Source organism: Neofelis nebulosa, chromosome 18 (genome assembly GCF_028018385.1).
Source record: "Neofelis nebulosa isolate mNeoNeb1 chromosome 18, mNeoNeb1.pri, whole genome shotgun sequence".
Lineage (NCBI taxonomy): Eukaryota > Metazoa > Chordata > Mammalia > Carnivora > Felidae > Neofelis > Neofelis nebulosa.
The window spans coordinates 31,199,563-31,218,860 of NC_080799.1; the positions used below are offsets into that span (position 1 = coordinate 31,199,563).

Sequence of the window (19,298 nt, forward strand, 5' to 3'; positions counted from 1 at the left end):
AAAAAAAAAGGTGCTCTGATTAAATAAAACATATCCCTAGCCTTGAAGCCAGCACATGGGCCATCAGTCATATGGGTTAGGTAATCATAAGGTACTTCCCAGCTGTGACATTCTCTAAGTCACTCTGTTATATCCAGGAAGAGGGGGTGGGGAGGCATTCCAGACAGATACATGGGATCCCAGAGAAGGCTGACAAATTTTCCACAGACACACAGAGGATACAAGCCAACCAGAAGACCCAGGTATCCCTCCCAGGTATCCTTCCTAACACGTTTCCAAGTGCAAATCCACGCTGTCAGCAAAGCCACGTTCTCTCTGGGAGTCACTCGAAGGTTTTCCAATATACTTACCGTATCACTCCACTGACACAAAACTCGGCTCTAACTGCGTCCATTAAAGGAAGCGCCTGAGTTTAGGAAAATAAAATCCTACCTCAGCTCTGTCTGGTGCTAATTATATAATAATATTAAATTGCAGACACTTAACCCTGCTTAAACCTTTGAATTTTAGGTAACTTCCACAAGAACTTATGTGGTAGCCAAGACTAACTCACCCAGAGAAAGAAAGAAACAAAATTCAGGTGTTGAGGACATGCAAAAGTTTTCTTTCCATAGGCCAGCCTTTTAATTTTGTGTTCCATTATGTGGGAGAATAGCATCGTCTTGCAATTTTAATGTGATGTCCCAGACCATAATATCCAAATACAATATTTATGCAGTAATCTCCAAAATGAAATATTCATGGGGTGGGAGATTGGTTGCTATATTTACTTGCATTTGAAAACTGATAAGCTGCAAATGCATGCTTTGGTTAATTATGAGTAAATAGAGACAAACAATCCCCCCAGGTCTCAGTTCCTGGGTTAAGAGGGGCGTCTGGACTGGGATAAAGCAGCAGAGGCCCAGAGTCTGGGTATTTAGCAGGGGAAAGGAATCAACTGCTTGGACAGTGATTTGCATTCTGTTTTCTACCCTATGCATTTGCCATCTCTTGAAAAAGGGAATGGCTGGAAATCAAGGTAAGTAGGCAAATACCTGGGTGTGCCTTTTCATAAATGTTGGTTCAGCAGTCAAGGGTGTGTGATTCTCTACCTGAGGGGTGGAGACTAGATTTATTTAAGCACTGGGCCAAACACACAGAAGATGACCAAAGACACTCTCTTATATTTAGTTTCATTTCCAGATGATTTGATTATGTGAGGGCAACCGAGTCAACAGGTGGAATTCAGAGCAGACAAAAAAAGGATCTGGGTGCTAATGATGACTCTATCTTCGCAGATGGGGAGATATGGGGTTGGCTTGACTCTCTGGAATGCCAGTTTCCTCATCTGGAAGATGAGTTCCATGACACCTGTGCTGACACCCTCCTGAATCATCTGTGAAAGGCTGACAAATAAGGTTTACAAAGGTCCTTGCTAAGTATTCAGTAAGCACTATTCATTCCAGCAATGGATTGAGCCAGTCATTACACAGTGAACCATTCTTACATAGCAATTATACCCTCCCAGAATCCCTCACATCTGTGACCACCATTTCATGTTTTATTTTTCTCCATAAAACTTAAAAATTTGTACCACTGTATACAAGGTATTTATTTAGCTTACTGTCTCCTTACTAGATGTAAGTCCCAAGAAGGCAGAGAGTTTTTTGCCTGTTTTTGTTCAAAGCTGTATCCTTAGTGCCTAGACTAGTACCTAGCATACAGTTGGTGCTCAATAAGTATTTATTGAGCCAATGAATAAAGGGAGAAGTAAAAGCCATGAAATTGTTCAATAAGGAAGTAGCAGCCCTTAACCAGGTATCTGATTCTTCTAACAAACATTTGAGACACAAAGGAACTCAATCCAAGAAGGTTAAGGGCGTTCCCCAAAGTCACACAGCTAACAGTCCTGGACTCGAATCCAGGTCTGGATGAATCCATGCAAGCTCTTAACTGCTCTGTCCTGATTGCCAGGGTCCTTGTAAAAGGATCCAAAGGGAGGATCTGAGAATTTTCACTACCTCAAAAAGACCCGGTGCTGAAATGAGAAAACTGACAGAAAAGGGCTCATTGTTGGTCTTGGAAGAGCTCCCTGCCAGACGTCACAAAGACTTCTGTCTTCAGAACAGACTACCTGAGGGCAAACATGGAATCAACTGCATTTGGTTTTACCTCCCAGGATTTCAGGGAGGGGTGGTTTGCCTTCCAGGGACTTTCTCTACTGGCACAATATGGAACAAAGTCATAACTAAATGGATTCTACTGAGATGTCATAGGGACCAAGTTCTACTCAGCTGAGCATCAAAGGAAATTGGATGGAAGGGGACAGGGGTCCTCATTCTCATCCGTGTGTGAAAAGGTCAGTTAAGAAACCTTCTGTAGCCTTTGAACATGATCTCAGAAAAGGCAGACAATGAAGGTCTCTTAATTCAGTTAATTCCCTGGCTACAGTCTTGGCATATTCATTGAGTGTGGAATTATTCCAGAACTGTCTCGTCCTATAATGAGTTTGAAAAGGAAGAACTCTGCTCCTCAGATTTTACAGCGTGTCTGAGTAAGAAGGAATCTTAGCAATCAGTTAATATAATTAATTCTATAGATTGAAAAAAAACCCCAACACACTGAGAGGATGTATGATTCAAAGACATCCAAAGTCACATAGCCTAGGAAAAAAATCTCCCCTTCTTCTCTTTTCCTGTCCAGTGATCTGTCACTGAATCCAGATTACTCCTTTAGCCTAAATACAACCTAAGCATTTTAGTTAAAAAATAAAGTCATGGAACAAAGCACGAAAGCCCACAGTGTATGAACTCAGCCAGCTATGTGAATGTGCTGACACGTAACAGCTGTATAATGCAGGGGCAAAGCTTTGGACTACACAATTCACGTGCTGGGTAGGCCACCAACCTTGGACGACCTGAACACGTAACTTCACATGGAAAATGGTGATGATAATAATGCTTCAGAGGGCTAGTGCAAAAGTTTAAATGAGATTATACATAGAAACGGCTTAGGGTAGTGCTCAACACACTGTAAGTGCTCCCTAAATATTCACCAAGATGCTTAATATTTTTCCTTCATCAAGCTACAAACTTAAATTTTCTATCTCTCCTCTTCTCTCTCCTGTGATTTGGTAGACAGGAATGGGCAGGGCACCTCCAGAACTAATTACACACCTCTATGTCCAGAAAAGCAATGATATTTCAGCACCAAGGACAGAAGCCCAGAGCCCCACACAAACCGTGAACTTCATCCCCTGTGATTATTTTAATAAGCAATGCCCATGGTTGTGGTAGTGGAGGTGACAAGGGTCATGGGCACCTTTCTAATTCTGTCCGAGCAGTATGAATACATCATCTTTTCATGCTACCAGTCAGCAAGGATTCAGCTCATTGGGACCTAGTCTGGCAGCTCCACAGGGACCCTACTGGCTGTTTCTTTCAGGCCCAGGCTGGATTGTCCCCTTTCCTGACCTAGGCTGGGGTCAACTGTTATGCCTCTACTCTGAAGTACCTGGAAGAACAGGGGGCTTGGAGCATTCACTCGTTCAGCAGCTCCAGATAGCATCTTCACTACCCCAGGTCTGTGTGCTGAGAATCTGGTTGTGAACAAGATGGACATCATCCCTACCCTTCTCCATCTTCCAGGGAGAGACATAAAAAATAGAATAACACCTACCATTTATTGAGCACCTGCTACTTTCCAGATCCCATTCCTCACACTAAATCCATATTCTCTCATTTAGTCTTTACTACAACCCTATGAAGGTTCATTTTACAAATGAAGGAACAGAGACATGGAGAGGCTAAGTAATTTCCCCAGAGCCACACAGCTGGTTAGTGCCAAGGGTGCAATTCTAACCTCAGCCGTCAGGCTCTGGATCCCACACTTTTAGCCACTGAGCTATAATCCTGCTCTTAATAACTAAGTAAGTAGACACAAAGAGCCACAAAACACATTAATATGTAATTAGATGTTTGTAATAAGTGCTATATAGAAAAACTCAAGGGCGCAGTGGCAGAAAATAAAGAGACAGAGACGTCATTAGTGAAGATTGTTGGGGAAGGGCTTCACTGACGAGGTGGCACTGAAGCTTCACGTCAAGGATGAGGAGGAATCAGTCATCTGAAGATCTGGGGGCAAGAGCTTTACTGGGGACCAAAACAGCATGTGCAAGAACTCAAATGAATGGAAAGAAGTCAAGGTGGCTGGAGTGAGAGCCTTGCTGACACATCTGAGCAGGTCAACTGCGAGAGAGGCAGACCCTACCTGATTGGTGGGGGGAATGCATCATCTACCTGGATATGGCAGGAAGCCCCACAGTGAACATGCTGAGGGAATCAGCGTGATACAGAGGCTAGGACTACAGACCCTGGGGCCAGATTTCCTGGGTTCTAGTCAGCCTCCCCACTTACAATCTGTGTGTTTAACTTAGCTAGCCTCTGGGCTCCCATCTGAAAACTGAGCCTGATAGGACTGCATTTCCATCATGGGGTAGTTTTGAGACTTGCAAGAAGTAACCTCACTAAGGCATTTAGGACAGTCCCTGGCACACAGGAAACCCTTCACATGTGACTGTTACTACTGCCTTGTGCGAAGAAAGTGGACTTGTGTTTGATATCCAAGGGTGGGAGAAAAAAGAAGACTGAGAAGAGATGCTAAGTCAGGGGCCCAAATCCTGGGACCCAGAATCCCCTGACTTGGTAGCCATATGGTCTTCATGGTGCTTGGTGCCCAATCAGCTTCTACTTCCAAGAGGCTAAAGGTCCACTGAAGGCTAAGTGGTTTTCCACAATTTTTCACACATTTTAAAAAACAGTGTTTACTGCCTTTTGTTCTGTTTATAAATGTAATGCACGTCCTTCATGGAAAACTTAGAACAGAAAGAGAAAGCAAAGAAAAAAAAAATCAAAGTCCACCTCTCAGAGATGACACCCTGAACATACTTTTGTCCTAGTCTTTTGTCTAACTTCGATGTATATTGTTTTGGAAAAAGAAAAGTTCCCAAGTTGACCTCAAAACGCATGTGGGGGCCAAGAAAGGAGATGCATACACAGCTTTGTGTGGGTGCTGGTGCAACGCAAAGCTTTATTTTGACATGCCTGCTATAATTGGATTAAATACAGTGAACATGCAAACAGTGATAAATGCACTGGTTGGGTTTAAGAAAAGCAAAGGGGAAATGCAATCTGCTTTCCCCATTGGAAATGAGATATTAATTATCTCCTCACATCAATCATGGTGCTATAAGACAGCTGGGGAGAGAGCCCATCTCTTGATAAGCAAGTTGGCACCAAAGGGCCTCCTGAGCACAGATTTGCTTGGAGGAGGTTCCTGGCCAGGCTCTCAATGGATTTGCCAACTATTGGCTAAACAGTTGCCTGTTTATACATCAAGGGAGGTGTGGGTCTGAAGATGAGTTCAATGTCAGAGAGAAAGGGCTGCTGAAGCTGTTTGGCTGTCATTCTGGTGCCCAGTCGGGGGGAGTGCTGTTTAGAGCAGGTAGGGTCCAGACCTGACAGCTGGAAGAAACTTGCTGATGTCACTTCCAACCTCAGGGCTGGGACCCCTCCTGGTTTCCTACTGGTCTAGCCTTCTTACCCGTCAAATGCTAGTTTCCATAAGAATTGGAGGAGTGCTTGCAAAATGTTAATCATATGTATGCCATTTTCAAGATTCTTCTCCATCATCACTGTCACTAAGTTGACACGCCCAACTAATTGTTCCAAGAGTTTATCCCTATATTCTCCCATTGAATTCTTCTAACAACTCTGACACACAGGTGCTTGATGTCACTCAGCCAAGGTCATACACCTAGAATCCAGAGTGTGGATTCCTACCTGCTGTGCCAAGTGCTTTATGTATAGCACTTACAGGAAAGCTCCCTTAATAATTTTCTCTAAATCAACTTTGAATAGCTTCAACGGTGTTTTTGTTTTTTTTTAAACTGAGTCTTATTCTCAGCATAACTTCTATGAAACCATGGGGCAGACAGCTAATTCTATCAATTGTTGTTGATACACTTGCGATCAGTACCTAGCTTTCCCAGCACTCCTGTCTGTGAAGTACCTGAATCCACCTCTCACGTTACGGGTGGATGGGGAACACACTTTGGGAGACGCCGACTCTAGAAAGGAGGGGAAGAACCTGATCTTTCCTCTCCTGATCATTTCAACAATACTTCTGCTTAAAGTTAGCAGGATTCTGCTCTTTCAGTTGTACGCCCCAAAGGCAAAACTGCAGGTCCTGTCAGATGTGGTCATGAATCACGGCGTGATAAAATCAGGCCTTAAAAGCCAGACCGAGCCATGTTCCAGTCCCAGCTCTGTGGTCTGCTCGCTGTGGAACCTTAAGCAAGTAAAATCAACTCTGTAAGCCTCAGCTGTACTCATCTCGAAGATCTCACTTGCCAAGTGAGGTGGGAATGAGACAACACACCAGAAAGTGCATGGTTCAGGGCCTTCCCAGGGTCAGGGAGGACACTCCGTCCTCCACAATGCCCATCTCCCTATTCACATTTTATAAAGATGAGGAAACAGAGGCTTGGAGAGTCAAAGCCATCTGTTGAAGTCCTATGGCCATCACATGAGCAAGCCAGCATTTTAACACAGGTGCCAGGCCTCTAATGTTCATGTACCTGCCCCTGTACCACAATGTGTCCCTGGGCTCAGCATGGGGGCCTGTGGACCTTGGATCAGCAAGAGAGCTCAGATGGACTGAGGCAGACAAAGTGTCACAGGAAACCCTATTCTGGCTGGTGGAAAGGATCTTCCCTTTCTAGCCCCTATCAGACCACCCCCCACCCCGGCCCCCCGCAACAATCAGGTTGCAGACATTTGGTAAACTTCTCCAATGCTCCCTGAACAGAAGCCAGGAGTTCCAGGGTAACTGCAAGGACCTATTTAGTCTGCAAGGACATATTTAGTCCCTCAGTGAGCTTTAGGACACCTGCTTCTGCTCACCCTACAGAGGCTAACTGGGAAAACAGTAACTGTGCTGCGTGCCTTTCATTGCATCGACTTTATTTTTGGAGGAAAGCAAGGAGAAATGGTGAACACAACACTCCCCTTCATTTAATTACAGGAACAGTCAGGACCAATTTGGCAGCTATTAAAATATTAGTTTGCCTTTATGCCATCCCTGTGGAGCAGGAGCTGGGAATCCACACTGGCTGCCAAGGGCTGAAGATGGGGACAGAAGGTCAACACTGCTATTAGGAGCCACGTGGAACTAAATACCGAGGCACCCTGTGGCCTATTTTGTATCTTACTGCTTGTTTTTGGTCCCTCCACATCGTTTGATCTTTTAAACTCTTTGCCTTTGTCACAATGTCTTTTATAAGGGCTGGTCCAGGAGCAGAGAGCATCAGAAGGAGACGTGCCTTCGGAGACCATCTTATTCATCCACTTTTCTTTTTTCAAAGGGAGAAAGTGAAGCCCAGAGAAGCAGAGTCGCTGCCTGAAAGCCACCCAGCATCCTGGAGGATGCTGGAGGAAAGCAGGCCCAGAATACAGACAGGCTGCATCATACAAGGGTTATGAGCTTGGGCTCTGGGGACACAGGCGCCTGGGCCGGAGTCCTAGCACTGCTGTAACTATGTAGGCTTCACCAAATTACTTCACCTGAGTCTCAGTTTCCCCGTCTCTAAAACGAAGCTACTAAGTCACCATTGGAGCCAGAAAATCCAACAACACAAAGGAAAATAGAACTAAACAAGGGAGTCAAAAAGTACACACTTCCAGGTGTGAAATAAATACATGCTGGGGGGAGGTGATGTATAGCCAATAATACTGTATTGTGTATTTGGAAGTTGCTCAGAGAGTAAATCTTAGATGTTCTCATCAACAAGAAAAAAAATGTAACCATGTGGGGTGACAGATGTCAACTAGACTTAGTATGATCATTTTGCAATATATACATATAACGAATCATTAGGTCATACACCTGAAACTAACATAATGTTATATGTCAATTACATCTCAATTAAAAAAATAAAAAGATCCCCCTCAGTGAACTACTTGGCTATTTGATGTGTTTATTTTACTTTAACCCGCTCCAGGAATAGCAAATAATTAAATGCCCCCCCCCCCCAATAAAAAGGAAAAGAAAAGAACTAACGGAGTCTAGGTGTGATTAAAGCATTTGAACTGCTTGATTTAGCCATATCTGAAGTCAGAGATCAAGGTTTTCCTTCCATTAACTTCCTTTACCCACTTAGTCTAGTTTAAGCTGGGTTTCTGTCATCTGCCACCAAGGGTCCTTTATAACACATCACCCGTGCAGGGTCTGAAGCCTAGCCATGCCCAGCTCTGTGCGATGGGGAGGGGACAACAGAAGACGCACAGTGGCTAGGGTTACTCATCAGCAGGTGAGGCCCCAGCTGACAGAGAGGAGAGGGTGGCAGGTAATGGCTCATTTTACTATGAAATTAATACTACATTACTGCCCTTCATTCATTCAAGTAAGAGAAAACCAGCCAAGGGCTCATTCCTGGGTAGTGGAATGTGGGAGGTTTTCTGTTCGGAGATCCTTGGGTTTTAGTTTTATAGCAGGAAGTGCCAACAACATCTTAGCCGGAAACTTTATGTTGTTCTGTGCCATGTGGGTATTACCTGTCAGCTACTGACGCACATCCACCAGACAGGTATTCACACACCCAGCGGGGTAACTCTGGCCCAAACACCATCTATTTATTTCTCCCACCACAATATTTTCATCCTACACTTATCATAGCCATGACATCACCATCATCATCACCACCATCACATAGGGCATCTACTATATGGTGGATGCTTTATATGCAGCATCTCATTTAATCCTCTCAACCCCAAGAGTGTAGGTCTATATTTATTTCCACTATAAAGGTAAGGGAACAGGCTCAGAGAGGTTAAGACACCTGTCCAATGCAACATAGCTAGGACATGGCAGAGCAGGACTCTGATCCAGGAAGTACAACCTCAAGGGCCACGCTTTTAACCTCTGTGCTACATACCCAGTCCCAAGCACTGGGCCTAGAAATAGCGGACAGAGAATAAATACCAACTAGGCAGGAATAATAATACCAGGGTGGATAATAATTCAGACACAAGTCTATCAAATTACAATAGGCTCCTTTCTGATGAAACAACTTTGCACAAAACACATATTACAAGGTTACCTGGAGGTAACCTAAGGGCCTAGACACTAACACCTGGGCCAGTTTTGATACCTAACACCTGAATGGAATCTTGTTCAGCTCTACATTGCTCCCATGGGCTTTGGGGTCAGAGAACTGGGTTCAAATTCTAACACTTACCAGTTGTGTAACCTTGGGAAAATCATTTAGACTCCCCAAAACCCCTTTCGTCTCCAGACAAATGGGGATAATGATTCTTATTTTGCATTGAGCGGCCCTAAGAATGAAATTGGATCCCACAGGGAAAAGGTCAGTGGAGCAAGGGCACTTATTAGGAACACATCACACAGTGGCTGTAATTCTTGATCTACCCAGGCCTCTCTCCCTTTAGCGGTGGGAACATGCTCACACTAATCTGTAAATCATGCTGATTTACAGCATCCTCAAGTCTGGGGGCTCCTTCTAAATGTAAAAAATGCAGGCTGTCAGTAGGATGGGAACAAGCTATAAACAGCTGGATGAAATCAGAGTTAGAATTTAGGCAATGACACAACAAAGGATTCTGGGGTTACATCTGTAGAGCTCAGGAGATGGAGCTCAAGGCTACCTTCTGGTCCACCCCCCCGCCGTAGGTAACTCGGTAAACTGAGTTACAGAGCCAGCCAGAGGGCAGGTCAGTCAGCAGTTGCACAGAATGCCTGAAGCAGACTACAAACTGAAATGCCAGTGGGGGCCAGGTAGGGAAGGGGCACAGGAGAGGACAGGAGAACACGGGCTTTGTCTATGACCCAGGTGATAGCCTCCAATGAGAAACCTGAGGCCCAGAGTCAGTGGACCTTTGGATCTTTTAAGATGAGCTGGATGTGCCTGGGAAACATTGCTATTTTTAAATGGGGCTATTCATTTTCAAATGGAGCACTTGAACTAAAACAAAACAAAACAAAACAAAACCAACACAAGAGCCAAACCAAAGAAAACACATTAACGAGCTAAAATTATCCCATGTGCTGCCAGGTTATGGTCTGAGTTCAAAGCTAGAAAAAGCTGCCAGCATGTCAGTGATCTGGGCTGGTTTTTTTTTTAATGGTGTTTGCCATCAGGACGGTGAGGCCTATCATGTGATCTCCCCTAAAGGGGGCGCTTGAGACTGAATCCCTCGTAGCTGATCTCTGGCCACAGAGATATTGACTCTGCTGAAAGTGGGACTGCAGCATGCTATTTGTGGATCCAGATTGGGCTTCTTGGTGCCTTGAATCCCCGCCAATGTCTTGGGCAGCAAGAGTGAGGCACTGGTGAGGGCAAAGGGTGGGAATCAGGATATATGAGCTCAACTCCATGCTGGAATGAGACTCTTTTTCACCAGGAAGTAAGTTCCATGAGAATGAGGATTTTGTCTTGTTCAGCTCTAGAAGGGTGCCTGGCACATGCTTGGCACTGGGTGAGTGTTTGCTGAATGGCTGACCCAATGAATGATCTGGGGCCATCACTTAAATTATGGGGCTCAGTCATCCCACCAATAAAGTGGGAATGAACAATGGCTGCCCTACTTACCTCAAAGCGTTGCCATAATGAGATAATGGACCCAGGAAAGTGCTCAGTGTGTGTGTGTGGGGGGGGGGTGTAAAGGGCTATTACGAGAAGAGATGCATTTACTATTATCCCTGTCCTTGGCTGACGGGAAAGACCGCTGCAGACCCGATATGGAAGGGGCAGGGGCCCACCCGAGCCATGCCTTCCTCCTGTCCTCTACTTTCCTCTAGGCTAGCCTCAAAGGAAGCCCCAAAATGATCACTCAGATTTTCATTTTGCACACGGGTAGGGGGAGGATGTGCTACCTTGCATTGTCCCGGCCGTGTGACTTCAGGAAATTCATATCTCGGTATCGGGAGAGAAATGCCACCAGCTGGTCATTCGTCCTGTGGAAACAAACCAAGAGGAAGGTCAGGGTCCTCCAGAGACCATGGACACTTTCTGAGTCTTGGCTCCCTTCGTGGTCACAGAAATAAGGTCCATACAGGCTAATAAAGCATCTTCTTTCATGGGTCACCACCCTAGGCTTACCACACTACATTAAAAGGGTATATTGGCGTGTTTGTATCCTACCTATCCTGTAGCCTGTACACTCTTTGAGTATAAGCATACTACCTTAGCTGTTCTGGAATCTCCAGTGCTCAGCACTGGGCGTGGCAAACAGTAAGTCACTAGTGTGTAGCTCAATGCGATACATAGCAATCTCAGGGTCTTTGCACGTGCTGTCCTTGGGAAATTCTGCCTTGTATCTTTCCAGGTCTGGCTTGCTGTTATCATCCAGGTCTCCTTTCAAATGTAACCTCTTCAGAGATGCCTTTTCTGGCCACCCAACCTAATATGGCATCAGCCTCCCCCACCCCCATCTTTATCATATCCCTTTATTTCCATTACTATTTTATTGTCACCTGCAAATGTTAAACTTGTTTATGTTATGATGTAAGCTCCATCAGGACAGAACCTAGTGGGACTTGCTCCTCACTAGCACATGGTAGGAGCTACATTAATGGTTGCTGGATGAATGAATACTAAGTCCTTGTAAAACCAGTGGGCTACCAATTGAGAGAGCTTTAAAAAATATGAAGTGCGATCGAAACAGATGACGTCGTTCCCAGTATTGTTATCCCAAATTTATCACCATCAATCTCGGTGCAGGCAGTGTAGTCACAGCTAATCAGCTTGTGCATACAGCTGTGACAGTATTTTAAAAGGCAGTCACACGGGTCTCCATCTGCCAGAAATGCAGTCGCCTCTTCTGCTGAATAAACCCAAACAGGTAAATGGTGCTGAAGTGACAGCTCCTTTATCATCTACTTTGCTCAGGAATTTTTACTTAGAAGGAAAGGGTTAACCATTGTTTCAAAGTGGGAGACGAGATGGAGGCGGTGGAAAGGAAGGACACTTGTGGAACCTAATGGAGGCTCTCAGAACTTTGGGGGGCAGGTAGGTGCCTTAGAAAGCAATGCCTGGGCTCTAAAAGCAGAAAGGTCTAGAGGCAGATCCCAGCTCCACTCCTGACCCAAGGGTGAGTGATTTAACATCTGGGTGGTAGGCTTCTCTGAACCCCCCTGACTGCCCAGCAGACAGTAGGCTCTCAGTACATATATAACGAATGGAAAGCTGGGAATATTTAAAGGGCATATAGTAGGTGCGCAATAAATGCAAAGTGCTTTGCTCTTCCACCTGCCACCATCTGGTCTAAGCAGCCCCCACGCCTCACTCCTCTTCATTTCCCTGCAACTCCCTGCAGCCGCACCACTGCAAGCCCCTATTCTGTGATTGGATGACGCATGCTGACCAACTCATAATTCCAGTGGAGGGGGCACAAAGCAGTCAAGGGACGCTGCAGTGAAAACGAGCCCTGCTGGTGTCCCATCCTATTACTGAAATGAACACCAATACAGAGGCGGCCATTCTGGCGGTAGCAGAGAGACCCCCGTCCGCACTGAGGTAAATCCGATAGGAACACGCAAGCCAAGCCCTGCCGAGGCACACAGAGGGAAATTCCAGGGACGCAGCCAAATGGCTAACCCCACGCATCTGCAAAACGGTGCATCTGGTGTGTGGACAATCCTGCCCACATGCTCCAAGGTAAAGCCCACGTGTGCCTCATACCAAGTTACAGACAGCCATGGGCAAAGGGCCTCCCGAAGTTGCGGGGAGAGGTGGGAACAAGATCAGCCCATAAAAAAAAAAATGAAAGCAATCTCTCTTTCCAAACCCTAAAGAGGCCCATTCCATCTCCGTGTCTCAGCAGTTCCTGTTTACCAACCCCCTTGCCACTCTGGGACAGTTCATTATCGTAGTCCTGATGAATACGGGGACAAGTTAACCTCTGAATGGGTCCCTGGCAGCAGGAATAATAAATAGGGCCTCTCAGCGGCCTCAGAGGGAGGATTGAAGGGGCCGGGCCGGGGCTCCTGGGCCCCCGTGCGAGAAGCCTCAGGCCTCCCAGGGTCAGTGGCTGCAGCTCCATTTGGCAACCCCAGAAAGCGCCTTTCAGGGCCCTGAGCTGGGGCCATTTTCACATTTACCGCTTCACCGAGTCCCCATCTGACGGGGATGAATAGGCATTTAGCGAATTTACTTAGCGATGCTTCCACATGAAATCGTCTCAAAAGATGACATCTTGGGGGAGGGAGGGCGGCTGGGGAGGGGGCTGCGGATTCCAGGCCCAGAGCCCGGGGAGGGAGAATGCGGGGGTGGGGGTGGGGTAAGGCTGCCTTTCAAAGCAAAGTGCTGTGTGCCTGGCTTGGCTGGACTGGCGGGGTCGAGGGGACCCCTAATTCCCCCTCCCTGGGCTCCCTCCACCGGCCCCCTCACTCCCCCTCTCTCTCAGAGTAAAAAGCTTGCTCTGCACACTGAAACCAGTCTCCCAGCCCTTCTTCAAGGGGACACGCAATTCGGCTGGGGCCCAACTTTTCCTATCACTGCTTTCCAACGCCTGTCTATAATTGCCTACATAATATTTAGTTCTCCTCAGATAATTAACAGCTTGCGATCTGTTGACATTTTACCCAGTTCCAGCCTCTCTCTCTCTCCCTCATTCCCCACCACATACGTTTCTCACTCTTCCTCTTCTGGTGGAGTCATGTGCCAAGTGGCACCCACCACTCATCACTTGTGCCTGTCCCTATCTTTTGTGAAAACCATTAGGAGACATGTTTCTTCGTCCACAGCCACTCCTCTATGACCGTGACTCTGGGCCCCTCACTGGCAGCCTTCGTGGCCGCTGGGATGTCTTTGTGGAAATACGTAAATAAGTAAATGTTAAAATAAGTGATTTATTTTAATAAGTCATTTATTTCAATTAATAAATTGGCTATAATATAAACAAACTTATTGGAACCATGTGAAAATCTCTGTTGAAATGAGGGAATAAGTGAATGATAGATAAGCTCCAAACATTACAAAAATTTAAAAAAAGGGGCTGCCTGGGTGGCTCAGTTGGGTAAGTGTCTGACTTCGGCTCAGGTCATGATCTCATGGCTCATGAGTTCGAGCCTCGGGTCGGGCTCTGTGCTGACAGCTCAAAGCTTGGAGCCTGCTTTGGATTCTGTGTCTCCCTCTCTCTCTGCCCCTCCCCTGCTCACGCTCTCTCTCTCTCAAATATAAACATTAAATTTTTTTTTTCAAATAAGCTCTAAACTACGACCATTTATGAAATTGTCCACCATGCCCCAGACCCTGGAGCAGATGTTTGCCACATTTTACTGCATTTAATATTCACAAAGACTTTATAAAATGCTAGTTTCATTCCCAATTTGCAGATGGGCAACTGAGACTCAAAAATTGCCACTTAGTGAAGCACAGCGTCAGGATTAGAATCTGAATCCAGATGTCAGAGAGTGTCATGCCCTTTGCTACTAGACTGTTTGCATAAATGAATGAGTGAATGAATGAATGAAGGAAGGAAGGAACAAATGAGTAAATGAATGAATGAATGAATAAATGAATGAACAAGTCAACGAGTGAATGAATGAGTGAACAAATGAACAAGTGAATGAATGAGTTCCATGCCAGGTGTAGGTGCTCAAATGCCCCCCTATTCAGAGCCTGGTCTTTGGATGAATGGCCTCCTTCCACTGTTACTAGAAATGCAGTAACTCAGGCTCCACCTCGGACCTACTGAGTCAAATTCTGCATTCTAACAGGATTCCCAGGGGATGCGTGTGCCCTTTAAAGTTTAAGAAGGGCTGCTTTAAGTGAAGCGTGAATATCGTAGTTAATTCTCTTCCTCTTTTCCTTCTTCATCTTTTCCCTAAGGTCTGCTCCTGAAAGCCTGGACTTGCAGCAAGTTACTTTCGTCTCAGTAAGCCTCAGGTGTTGGGAGTATGAAATAAAATAATGCCTGAAGATCTGTGCCGTAGCACCGGGCATATAGTAAGCCCTTGATAAATGTTAGCTGTTATTTAATAGTATTATTATTGCCATCTTGAATATCAGAAGCTTAAGACATTTTGAACTGGAGACAGCAGTATAATGACCCAGCCAGATTTGAACTTGGAAAGCTTTCTGTGCTTAAGCCCCAGGGGATGCCCTGTGGAGCATGGTTTGGGAAATGCCCCATCGAACGGACCTGTCTCCTCTCCCGGCTGGTGTGAGAGTTAGGAACTGGCTCCCGGGGGGCCACCTCGACATTGTGTGTCTAAGATGCATAATGGTTCTGGGCACGAGGACACACAGAACTGGGGGTGAGGAGGACAGCTCAGCTCTCAGGTCCCTCTAGTACCCGGGAGCCCGGTCACAGCCGAGCCTGCTTGCTGGCAGCCTGAAACAGGGCAAGGAGGGAATGGGGACCTTCTCAGCCTCCACGTGGAAAGAGCACAACACAGAGCCAGCCCTCAACTGCTCTACGTTCCTCCTGCCCACCAGGCTGTGGCCCGGAACCCCCTTCTCTGATACAGGATGCTGCGAAGAATCTGCCAGAGGTACTCCCGACTACCGGCAAGGCAAAAGCTAAGCACAGAGTTTTTGTGAATGTCAGGACTCAAGACTTCCACCCACTGATGCTGCCGGGTGTGTGCAGACCCCAGGGGCACCAGATCCAGGCCTCGTGGATGCGGCGGGTGGGCCATGTGAGGATCAGAAATGTGTGTGGGTGGCAGGGGGTGGAGGAGCAGGGCACTGGGCAAGCCGAGCATGCTAAGGGTGGAGACACCTTCCATGTGAGCTCAGAATAAACACACCGTGTTTCCCCAGCTTCCACTGATCTATCATCTGCATGGTTCTTTCAGACACATGTTCAATTTAACGTTCAATTCAATAGCGCTTCAGCTTTACCCTATGTGACAATATCTGTGGTATGTGATGTTTTTGTTTTTTTTTTTTTTTTTACAAATCTTAAATTCTGGTAAAATACACCTAACAGAAAATCTGCCATCTTAACCATTTTTACGTGTTAAAGTTCAGTCGTATTAAGTACCTTCGTACTGCTCTGTAACCATCAACCACCATACCCCTCCAGAATGCTTTGTATCTGGCAAAGCTGAAACCCTGTACCCATGAAAACAAGAACTCTCCATTTCCCCCTCCCCCAGCCACTGGCAGCCCCCGTTCTGCTTCCTGTCTCCATGAACACATTCATAGAGGAGTCAAAGTCCAGGAACCTCCTATAAGGGGGATCATACAGTACTTGTCTTTTTGCGACTATTTTTCCCCTTAGCACAATGTTCTGAAGGGACATCCATGTCATAACATGTGTATTTCTGTTTTGAGGCTGAGTAATTCCGATACACCATTTTTATGTTTTTTTTTCCCCCCCCCGTTACACATGAAAAACAATAATGACTACACATCTGGGTACCTCCTAAAGCACCTGGGCCACCAGGGGCATATGGAGAGCAGTCAGCTGTCCCGGTTTGTCCAGCCCTGAGAGGGGATCCAGGACGTAGATGCTTCAGTTTTAAAATCAGATGGTCCTGGGACACCTGAGTGGCTCAGTCACTTAAGCGTCCGATTATTGATTTCATCTCAGGTCATGAACTCACGTTGGAGCCCTGCATCGGGCTCTGCGCTGGTCATGGAGCCTGCCTGGGACTCTCTTTCTCTCTCTCTCTCTCTCTCTCCCTCCCTCCCTCCCTCTTTCTCTGCCCCTTCCCTGCTCACGTGCACATGCGCGCGCTCTCTCTCTCTCAAAAGATTAAATAAATATCAGACGGTCCTGGCGAACCAACTTGAGCTGGTGGCATACACGTCTGCTGAGAGCCATGTGACCCCAGAAAAACGTCATACTTGTCCTTTTCTGAGGAGCCCAAGAGTGCAGAAAACCATGCTGGGGGAAGCACGTAACCCTTCCCTATGCTTCTGAAATTACCATCCTACAGCTTAGCCCACAGCAAGACAGACCAATTAATGGCAAGAACAACAGAAAGAACAGCATCTAACACTTGAGGACCTGGAGTGGGGACCACTCTCCGCAGCACTCTGCATCTGTTAACCCACTTAGTGCTCACGGCACCCCTATGAAGCAGGTGCTGGGACACTCACAGCCCTTGTTATTACAAAAAGGGGAGCGTGTGTGTCCATGGCTTTTTTATGTAAGGATCTATCATGCTGATCTGTCTAATCGGCACATAAAGTAGACTTCATCCTTCTAAGGGCGACACAGAATCTCATGGAAGGGACACAGCCAGTCTCCTAGTGATGGACATTTATGTTGTTTGCTTCCCTTACAGATACTGCTCCTAGGAACCTCCTTGAGCGTTTCTCTTTCCCATATGTGGGTCTGATAGCTTTCTGTAGGATTCAATTCCCAGATGCGGCATTGTTCATGCAAAGGGCACTTTTTAGTGTCTCTTTGCTTTTAGAAAGGCACGCTACGTAGACTGAGGCTACGCCCAGAACCAGGACGGGGCTCACACCACCACGCAGGAACCAAGCCAGTGGGCTCCCAGGAATATGGGGAGGGGGAAGGAAATGGCAAAGGTGATGAAAGGGGTGGGGGAGTTTTCCTGGGGAGGCTGGTGGGCTTCTTTGGCAGGCTAAGCAGGACTAGCAAGGGCCTTCTTGCTTCCCCATGGTACCAACAGCCAGTGGGACAGGAATGAGCCTCCGTCAGGCAGCGAGGTGTGTGTGTGCGTGTGTGTGTGGTGTGGGGTGTGCAGAACTATCCAGTGCCTGGGGCAGCTGCTCCAGCTGGTGCCCATCTGTCTGTTAATAGCACAGGGATTTTCAACCAGGGCACCTTGGACAATACTTTTCAGGAGCCTGGCTATAGTTGTGAGATGGGTGGGCACTGGATCTAATTCCGTTCTGTTCTTCCTGGACTTGACACTAGATGTGCAACAAATAATTGCCGTCATTCTTAATAAATGCCCCAGGGGAGCACTGGCGTGCAGGGCTCGTGGCCATCAAGGCAGAGAGCTCTGTCATTCACTTGTATGTATGTCCCTGCCTTTGACCACAATGTTTCCTCTACTGGACATGCTTTTCCCTGTGTCTTTGAACTGGAGGGGGAGAGGGGAATGTGAAGCAGTCAGAAAACACTTAGTAATGATTGCAGGAACCATGCCTGTGTTGCTCATTGTGTTAACTATGCCTCCCCCTTTCACCCACAATTCCCCCATCACACAGGAACTAGTTGATACATGAATAAAGTAGGACACAAAGAGATTTAATGACTTGGCTGAAGTCTTGCAGGAAGGTGGACTACAGACTTGGACCTTCGCATTCCAGGCCCAAAACATGACTCTTTGCAATCCTGATCTCCTCATGCTGGATCAGCTTTAGGAGTGCCCTCCGTTTCTTTCCAAGGACAGCCAGGCGGGAAACAGGCACCTGAAACTGCAGCCACCTTCTAAGGGGACCCATCGTCGAACACACACTGCATGTCAGAAGGTGACACAGATACGGCCTCCTAAGTGTGGCCCTTTCTGCTGCGCTGGTCTAAAATCGGAGCCCTAGCCACTGGGTTTCTCTCGCTGCATTCTGGCTCACAGATGGATTCAAACCCATTTTTCCACATGGCTTATTTCTTTTTGGGTGTTGGGGAGGGGCGGGGGAGATCCTGTCGATGCTCTGTCCATGACCCTCCAGGCAGGTTTTGCTTGGACCTTACCAAGTCTTCTTGTCTACTAGCAAATCTCTCAGGAAGGCCAGAATTCCAGAACAACACAAAGAAAGGTCAAGTTCAGGGTTCTCCGCAGACGAGCCAAGAGCCAAAGCACTGGAGATAAGAGAAGGGCAATCATTGATTGATCTTACAGAGCCAAAACGAGGAGTGAGACCCACTTCTGCGAAGACACAGTGGAAATGTATGGAAAGACCTAGGTACTGTATTTCTTCCTTGGCCCTGTGGGCGTACTTACAGCCACTGTTGGTACCCAAGGAAAAGTGAACTGGATAAAATGCTGCCCCAGCTTTCAGATTCCACTCTAATCCATCCTCCGGAAAGCAGCTGCAGGATTTTTCTAGAACCTAAGTCTGCTTGTATCCCCTCTCTACTTAATACCCTTCAGTGGCACTTTGTCCCCTGTAGAACAATGCTCTTAACTCCTTAGCAAGGTATATAGAGTGGTTCATGAGCTGGCCTGGCTGCTGAATCTCTGGCATTATTTGAAGTTTTCTAAATGTTCTGTGTTTCCCGTGACTTTGAAAAGTCGCATAAAACTGTGCTCTCCTGGAAACATGATTTCTTACCCCCTGACAGGGCGGGTGCCAGATACCTGGAACAGCA

The 19,298-nt window shown here is 46.6% G+C and overlaps 1 protein-coding gene across 2 annotated transcripts in view; it reads right to left on the minus strand.

Annotated features, from left to right (window-relative positions):
• The window catches only part of XYLT1 (xylosyltransferase 1), a 312,721-nt gene that overhangs the window by 36,763 nt on the left and 256,660 nt on the right, over positions 1-19,298 (minus strand). For both annotated transcript variants that reach the window (XM_058709985.1, XM_058709986.1), the window contains exon 6: positions 10,930-11,010. In XM_058709985.1, coding sequence (XP_058565968.1) covers positions 10,930-11,010 — 81 coding nt within the window. The remainder of the gene's footprint in view (positions 1-10,929; positions 11,011-19,298) is intronic.